The 9,203-nt window shown below is 43.6% G+C and overlaps 1 protein-coding gene across 1 annotated transcript in view; it reads left to right on the forward strand.

Annotated features, from left to right (window-relative positions):
• The window catches only part of DNAJB6 (DnaJ heat shock protein family (Hsp40) member B6), a 56,192-nt gene extending 53,376 nt beyond the window's left edge, over positions 1-2,816 (forward strand). The window contains exon 10 of the mRNA XM_053984558.1: positions 2,668-2,816. Within this exon, the coding sequence (XP_053840533.1) occupies positions 2,668-2,750 (83 nt within the window). The 3' untranslated portion in view covers positions 2,751-2,816. The remainder of the gene's footprint in view (positions 1-2,667) is intronic.
• The last annotated feature ends 6,387 nt before the right edge of the window (positions 2,817-9,203 follow it).

Here is a 9,203-nt window from a genome sequence, read left to right on the forward strand (position 1 = left end):
TCTTGTAACCAAGGCAGCTTTTAATTAGTGCTGGTTGAAGTATTGGAGTGAAATAGACACTGAAGGGTTACTTCTTTAGTGTGCAATTCTTATTTATGTTAGGAGCTGCTTCACTTGTTTGGATCAGGTTTTTGGCTGTTATCACCCAGCATAGCATCGCTGGAGCAACAGACTGGCAAAGTTTGACCTATCCTTTCTTCTTAGGTGGGGGTAGAAAAGGAAATGGCAGACAGTGAAATTATTTATCACAGCAGGCTCAAAACAGAAAAGACCCGGCAGTTGTCTCTTGAGGAATACTGTGTGTGTGTGTTATCGCCTACTTTGGGCAATCTCTTTCTGTGTGTCAGTGATAACACTTGAAAGATTTCCACTTTTCAGCCTTATCATACCAGAGGCTGGTAGGAGACTATGTTGTCAAATGCCTAAATATCTTCATACCATAATATTTTAACATTTGAGTTGTTTCATTTATAAAACAATAAATTATATGGCATTCACCTCAAGTCATAATTTACATTGACTCAGTATTTTTAAGAAACAGTTACTAGAATTGCTTTCAAAATCTCAAACATTTGAAGAAAATGGAAACAAAAAGTATTATGATCTAAAATAGCAGCATCAAATGCTATCATGCCTGGATGTGGAAACTTTTTAGAATACTGACACTGTTTTGAGAATGAAAAATGGAAAAAATTATGAAGCTAATACCTGCTAGGGTTTAATGATCCTTTCCCAAATATCTGTGTTATTGTTTCATAGTTATTACAAGAGCTAGTTCTGATCAGCTGATATGATGCTGTTTTTCCTTCCAGTAAAGGGAGGAATCCTTTGAATAACACCTCCCAGATGACTGATTCTCAGGAGTCAGCACATCTCTTCCGCCTCCCTTGACCTCTGTGGGAAGGCAGGGAGATGCCTGAGCCCTTCAGGGATGGGTGCCTTACTCAGTGAATTGAATGCAAAAGGATCCTATTTTTGGTGATGTACAGGTGACCAAGGGGCTGACGTGGAAGGAAACTTCCTGGATGGAGTTCTTAGTGAGGAGATGTTCACACAGTGAACAGGGACAGGAGTTTAGCTCAGGGGGTGACAGAGTGCAGGGAAAACCCAGTGTCATCTGCAATTCTGCTCAGCACCACCAGTTTCTCTCTTCCTTAAACAAGAAACTGGTTTCCACTCTAACTTTGTGCAGGCTGATTGCTCATGGCAGAATTTCTAAATAAATATCCTGCCTCTTGACTCAGATAATTACAAAAGATGAAGTCATGCTGTGGGTACAGCACAGGAGCTAGAGTGATAACCTAGAACAGTTTTCCGTTGCTACAAGTGAGTGTATTTCCTCTAAACTTTTGATAATGTCTCAAATGGTTTTAGCCAAAAGACTTACCTCGTGGCTCTCCCCAAGTCTTAAACTTAAACTGAAGAACTTCAGCTGTGCTGTGGGCACATCTCTAACTGTGCTTGGGAGGAGCTCTGGTGAGGAGCAAACTGCAGCCACAGCGTGGCTTTGATCTCCCCCAGCCTCCCACAGCTTCCTTTTCCCATCTTAATTTTCCTTTTGAGAAATTGATGGAGAATCAGGTGCACTGGTGAAACTGCTTCCTTGGGGCCATCTCTGCCTGCCTGCTGACAGGACAGAGGAAAAAAAGAGATTTCCATACAGGCAGAGCTGTGCCTTTCCACAGAGCCATTCCTCTGACTCCCAGCCCTGCCCCTTAGCTGAATTGCAGGGGCTGCTCTGCTCTGTGCTGATCCTGGTCACTGGACTGTGCTGATTTCCAGTGACAGAGCACCACTGAGCTGAAAGATCCCTCCAGCTGTCTCAAATCATCACAGAATGATTGTCTGAGGGAAATGTTTAGTGGCTCTCAGTTTAGATTTCTGAGTGCACCTGGGTAGATGTGGTGGTTCACACAGTTCACTGCCCGTGCAAGCGTGCCAGCAAGTTGGATTTTACTACAAGTTTGGAGGGAAAAGTGTGATGCCGAGCAACAACTCTTTTACACACATCTCTGTGGGGATAATAAACTACTGGAATGATGATCACATGGCTGGAAGCTTGTGCCTACTGAACCTGTAGCAAATAATTGTTGCTTGAACTCAATGCTTTCATGCACCATTGGGGCTGCAGTCGAATATAACCTGTGGTGCATAGTTAAGCATGAGCAGGCTGATGACCAGCATATAAAATATATATTGGTAAACACTGAGCACCTTCTTATTTACTCAGGATTCTTGGCATTCCCTAGTCTTAAAATGGAAATGCAAATATCGTGGTAACTCTGACTAGCGTGAGCAGGAAATGCTAGTACTTAAATTGCTCCTGCTGCATAAGTCTTATTTATTGCTTCCTTTTTGAAAATTATTCTGGTTTTGCATGTGCTCTAATTTTGAAGCTTTTCCTGAATGGCTTTGAAGTATTTTGAAAGTTCTCCAGATCTTTTAAAACTTCAAAGATTGGTAGTATTTTCTTTCTATCCTATGTAAGGGATATAGTAGAATGGGGGATATAGTGGAAATGGCAATTTAAAGAAAAAACAAACAACACATTAGGAAGCCAGACTTTTTCTTTAATATTCTTTAAACCATTCAGAGAACATATGCTTTTGCTAGAGAGAAAAGTCTGTGAATGCTGTGAAAAGTGTTTTACAAGCCATGTTTCCTCAGGATACAAAGAAGGCAGCAAGAGGAGGAAGCAGAAGCAGAGAGAGGAACTGAAGAAGAAGAAGTCAACCAAAGCGAGTTACTAAAATGGACTTCTCTGCTATGCCAATACCTTTAAAACAATGACAACAACTTCATGTTACCTTCGAGCACACCCCTTTTTTGTGTATATTTTTTGATTGTTCACACTGCTACCAAGGAAGTGACTCATGTTTAAAACTGTACTAAAATTGCACTATGTTATTCCTTTTAGTTTCACGGAGTGGCTTTCTTGCCCGTTCAGGTTAGGGAATTCAGACGAGGCAGGTCGTGGTTAGACGTGTGTTATGTTTGAAGATTGGAAAGCGCTACAGAATTTCTTACCTCTTCCTTCCCCGGGGACTAAGGCGACTCTGGTCTAGTGTTTGTTATTTGTCTTGTAGGATATAAAAGGCAAATGCCTGCTTGTTTGGTCACTGGCATGAAATCAGGCCTGTTGAAAGAAGAGTCCTGTTCACTCATGTTGTTGGGAGTGGGACTGAGAAGAGCTCTTATAGGGTAATTTATGCAAGATTAATAAGTGACTTTTATGGTTGGGTTTTTGGGTTTTTTTTTTCCCCAGGCTGGGCAGTTCTGTCCCTATTAAAATGTTCCCTCATATTAAATTGTATCTTGAAGTTATATCTTCTGATTTTAAGAAATGTAGTGTAATGATGGTCTCCTGTAAGCACTCCTACTGATTTCTTTAGGCTTAGTTGACTCCTGATGAATCATTTAGTGAAATCATTCCTTATTTTAAAAGCTTATTTTCAGAACCTAGAGACAAATGATCCAAGTGCTACTTTAAAACTGCTCTTTGTTTCTCCTGAGTAGGTTTTAGATAACAAACATTTTTTCAGCATCCGTTTTAGATTTCATCAACTTGTTTCTGCAGAGAACTTATACCTTTATGTATGAAACAATTTTGCATCGGTTTTATTGCAGGACTATTTTTTTTAGCTTGAAAAGATGTCTTAGATTTAAAAGAAATACATATTTCCTGGCAAGATGACTTCCTTGCTTCCCATACTTGTCTCATGTGCATGACACATTGCTTCTCTTAACCTTTTAGTGTGTACAGAGCCCCTCTGTTGCCTTAAGCATTTACCTGCATGTTTCTTGTCAGTGTGTTGTCTCCTTTTTTTAACCTCCAGGTAGGAGTTAGCAGCTTATGGTTTTGTTTTTTTTTCTTTTGTCTTCCTTTTGCCAATATGTTGTTGATGTAACAGCCTTAAACCTGGCAATATTGAAAGTCCACAGTTTCTGGAGAAACTCACTCATCCTAACGTTTCAAAGATGCAGGAATGCACGTAATGGTGTAAGAGAGGAGCTAAACAGAAAAGCCAAGTCTGCATTCTAGCATGGTTTGATGTAACAAATTCTGGTGTCTCTGGTATCTGAATGGTTTAGCTTCAATTACCCAATGTAACCCTCTGCAGGCACCATATAACACACAATAACCATTTGTGAACTCTCTTAGGGTCTGTAAATTATGGTTAAAATCAAATAAGGACTGAGTACCGGTTTTCTGTCACTTAAGTACCACTTTTTTTTTTTTTTTTGTGCAGTGTTACTAATATTTAAAAATAAAGAAAATCTGCCTTTATACTTTGTCCTCTTGCACTGTACTGTAGACTGACATCAATTGTCTAGTTCATTTCCATTAAAGTTCAGGCTGTAAGCACAGGGGGGAAAGTCCTCATTCACACAACGCCCACAAGCATTCCAGGTAATTCCTTTTGTTACATCCATGAGCAAGTCAATACAGTCCCTGTGTCAAATGGCTGATACTGGAAAATGAGGGTTCTTTCTGGCTGGAAACATCACTATGAGGAGAGTACACTTCAAGCAGAGCTTGCACATTTGCCATGCAAGGAATATTCATCCTGGAAAATGCACAACATTGAACTGCATCCTGGTTAGGTTGCTTTCCATATTCTAGGAGAAATGCCCCCCATGTTAAAGCTGTTACTGCTCATTGTTTGTTGGGGACTTGGTGCATGCTTTGGAGAAGCAGCAGAGGTGGAGGAAGGGAAAGGTGACGCCAGCACAGGGCTGGTCTCCCCAGGGCTGTCCCTGTGCTGTGAGCAGCCTCACATAATGAGACAGAGTGGCTCCAGATCAGGAATGTGCCTTGAAGAGTTAGAGCAGACAGGGATTTGGTACATAAATATTTCCTTGACTCAATCCCTGTGTTAGGCTTGATGGAGGTGGGTAGAGCATTAATTAGGAGACCTGCAGGCAGGTTCTAAATTAGTGAGGAAAAGCCTGTCTCAACAAAGGCATCCTTCCCCCACTGGAAGGGTGCTGCTGTTCTTGCAGGTGGCCTCCTACACCCACTGGGAGAAACTCCTGGGAAACAGAGTCCCCAGAGGAGGGAGCCACGGGCGTCATCTCTCCCATAACTACCTAGAATCTGTCCGAGCTTGCCTGGAAATTAAGAGACGTGGGCCCATGGCCATTAAGCCTTGTTCCTTCTTTCTCAGCCCAATTACTTCTGGATTTTAGCTGAAGGGGAACTGCTCAAGTGTAGCGTGGCTGTAGCACTGTGTTCATGTGGCTGTGCTGCTTCCAGGACAGCCTGGAGCTGGTGCTTTGTCTGTAGGAGCAGGCACATGGTTCTGTATCCCAGTGCATCCATCTGCCACAGGTGAAGGCTGCCTGATGATGTGGGTACTTAAATATGTGTCAGGGTAGGAAAAAATGCAGGTGGGTGTGAGACACCACAACTGATAACAGATGATGCTGGCCCAAGAAAGGCTGTGAATAGATACATTGTGAAAGTTGGGAAATGATTCCTGCCCATCCCACAATACTTCTGTGGAAGAGCTGAGAACAGAAACAGAGCTAGTTTAAATAGGGGAATTGATGTGATGTATAAAATGTATTGCAAAATGATTCTTTTTGGAGCAGATGCCTGGGCTCCAAGACCCAAAATGTATCCCATAAGAAAATAAATTTACTAGGGTAGATAACAGTTGGTAACAGGAAGGATACACTGAAAGGTATCTCTTAAAAAGACAACAGTGGAAAAACCCCAGTTTTGAGATAGAGGGGACACAATTGCAAACAAACACAAGGCTGACAGATAAACGTTCCTGCTTCTCACTTGGAAGCTGCCACTATGAAAATTATTTAAGTTCAGTTGTTTTTCCACACCTTTCAGAGATGTGCACTGTCTACTCTTTCAACCAATATTTGGCAAGACTTTGACCTGAAATAAATGATCTCAGAGTGTGTAGGTGTTAGAACAATAAAAAAGTATTTTTCAAGTTTTTGCCTTTCTACTCTGTGCTGGTGCCACCTTCATGAGCAGCTTGCAGACCTGTACATCCTCCTCCTAGAGGTAACACAAAGCTCTGTTTCCTTCTGTCAGCTTGGCTGCCTTTACAGAGACTTCCCTTTTCCCCAAATTTCAACTATTTCATGAGCCTTTGTATATATTTCTTGAAATAACACACTGCAAAGATGATGAGTCAAATATGTAGAAAATGTGTAGTAATCATCAGGTAAGCACTAAGCTGCCTGTTTTCCCAACTATATCTGAAATGTGTGACTCGTATCCACTTGTTCTTCAGGAATGTTCCCCACTATGTGCCACCAAACTGGTGCCTATCAAGTGGTGGGATTAGCTTGTTACTGTATCAAATGTCATTGTTTTATTCTACCTGTAAAGAATTCTATTAATTTCCATTTTTCCCCTTTTGTTTTGTGTGCTAGTTGCACAGGATTCCCTGGATGCACAGGTTAGTCCTTCCTGCATTTCAGATTCTGGTTATCTTATACAGTTCTCTTTTATGTCCAAGCTGAGCTCACATTTTAGGGCTCTCTTATGTTTCCTTGCCCAGGGGGCACCTTGCTGCCCTGTAACTCACACATTGATGGGAGGGTGGGGGTGGCATATTTGCCCATGATTAGCTACATTTAATTCTCTTCTTTCCAAGGGGGAAGCTGGTCTTAAGAGATTTTATCACTCTTTGCAATACTTTTCTCATTGCTACCTGTTGCACTAAAAACTCTAGTCAAGGCAACTTTCCTCCCAATTGATAAGAATTAAAAGAGGGCACTTACAGCCACATACAGATCTTACTAAATGTTCATATTTGGAGCTATGATCGATTGACCTGCCCTGTGTCAGCACACTTTGTCTCTTCACAAGCTCTTCTAGCCAAAAAGGATTAGGTGGGGTATTAGGAAGTGTCAGATCTGTTATGTACCTTGTTGGTGCCCTCTTAGCCACCAGCTGTTAGCTCCTGACAGTGAGTGAAGCACTTACAAAGTGGCTGAGCTGATGTGAGATGACATTTCCAAGCATAGTTAGTGTAGGTTCTGCTCTCATCATGACAAGAAAAGACTGACCATGTCATTTGACATGTCTTGAACCGCAGTTTCAAGTATCCCAGACTTGAGATAGGCAGGATCCTGACTCTTCCTGAAGGCCTCATGTTGTCACTGCAAAACCAGCCCAAAAAGTAAGAAGTGAGTGTGAGATTAAAACACTTGTGCTGATAATGAGTCTGAATGCTTTGGTTTCAGGGAAACACCTCAATATCTGCCTGGAAGCAATCACGGATTTTCTAGGATGTCTTCAAGGAGGGAATGGGACCTCACTGTGCTGGCTGGATGTCTGATTGCATCTCTTCAGTGTCTGTTTCCATTGGCACACACATGCACCTTTCTACTGAAACAGCAGGTGTCATTTTTTCCATCCCTTGTTTGGGAAGTGCTCCTCCTTTGGTCAATGCTGAGCAATTTGCTTGTTCTTTAGGCTGCTGGTGGTTGAAATTTAATGAAGTCTTCTATGGCAGGTGTTTTCTTCTTTTACATTATTTCAATGTTAGAGATTGCAGCTGGGAAAATTTCCTTTAACTTAAAAAACAAAACTTACTTCTAGGCTTTTGAGATGAAAACGGAGATGGCAAAATCCTGGATCACACCAAGGCTTTTATGCACATACACCCCTTAAATGTAATGGGATTAAACCTATAAAATATATGTTTCTGCCTGATTTTTTGAGTTCAGACATGTGGCATTTTTGGACAGTTTAATATGTTTAGATGAGCAGTGCTCTTGCATATTGCCAGGTCAGACCAGGAGACGGTTTGCAGTCTCTGTAACAGGCTGCACACTCAGAGCCAAGGAAGGGAAGGAGCACTGAGGAGTGGTTTTGGAGCACTAAAAAAACACTTCCCACAGTACCTGGAAGGGACATTCACACAGGTGGTTGACTTGATCCTGGCAGCAGACACAAGCTACAACCTGCCATGCTGGTGGAGCTGTGACAACACGGGTTTCACCGCTGCGGGACGCGAGGGGAGGAGGTTCCTGCACTGGAGCCTTCCCTGGGCTGTGAGTCACGCTTTGTACCCATGAAAAGGATTTGTCAGCTGCCTGCCCCACTGTCCTGTCTTTGATAGTGACTAATGGTGGCTGCCTAGGGGAAAGAACACGAACAGGCTAAGCGTGTTATACCTCACCAAAGTGTTTTCCCAGCTGGCACTTTGGGGGTCAGAGGCTCCTGCATCCAGAAATGGCCTTTTTGTTACCCAGTATTTTTTTCCCATTGACTTGTTAACCTAGAAAGCTGCTCAATACTCTTTGTCCTATGACAAGGCATTCCTCATGTGACTCCACTGGGAAATGAGATAGGTGCTGTGTTTTAAAACTCTCTCCTACATCTTCCTTTGGCTTCCTCCCCTCCTCCATCCCAGCATGGGAAGAGACACTGCCCACCACGTCCTCACTCACCTTTACCATGGCACTCGTGATTTTACACTCATGCCAGCCTTTGGTTAACTCTTTTATGGCTCAAGAGGTTCAGCACATTGAGCCATTCCTTGCAGAAAATGTTTCCTACCTTTGATCACCCTCTCAGAATGGGGAAAGATGGTTAAACAGTGGCTCAGCTCCATAAATTGTGCTGACCATCTGGACAAGCATGAGCAGCATGCTATCAGCTTGCTAATACTCCACTGACAGGAAGGGAAGTGGGCCATGCACAGCCTGGGATGCAGGAAGGGCAGACCTGGGGCCTGGCTCTGCTGCCCTCAGTCTCACCAGGCTCTCACAGGCTCTGGGGTGCGAACCCATGAGCTCATGGCAGTGATGGTATCTCCAGAGCGTGGTCCCACACACCTTCCCTCCCCCTCAGCTGAAATCACATCATGGGACATTCCCTGGCAGCATTTGGGATGTGCTCCTCCTGGCTCAGGCTCAGCTCCTGCCTCCACTCGTTGCTCCTCCAAGCGTTCGCTGTCTGTGCCTCTGCCTGGCTGGCAGCACCCGGGCTGGGGGTCTGTGGCCACTGCCAGGCTCCCATAGAAATCTGGCACTGGCTGAAGGATCCCTGCCAGCCAGGGAGATGGGTCCAGTAACCTTGGGAAGGCACCGTGCTCCTGGAGTGACACGTCCCTGCAGGCAGTGCCGGGAGCCCGGGGCGGTGTCACTCCACGTGTCCCCGATTTCTGCAGCACTGCCCCTGGCAGTGCAACAGCCTTTCCACTGCCAAGCCCTTGTTCAAT

The sequence above is a fragment of the Vidua macroura genome, chromosome 1, assembly GCF_024509145.1.
Source record: "Vidua macroura isolate BioBank_ID:100142 chromosome 1, ASM2450914v1, whole genome shotgun sequence".
Taxonomy (NCBI): Eukaryota; Metazoa; Chordata; class Aves; order Passeriformes; family Viduidae; genus Vidua; species Vidua macroura.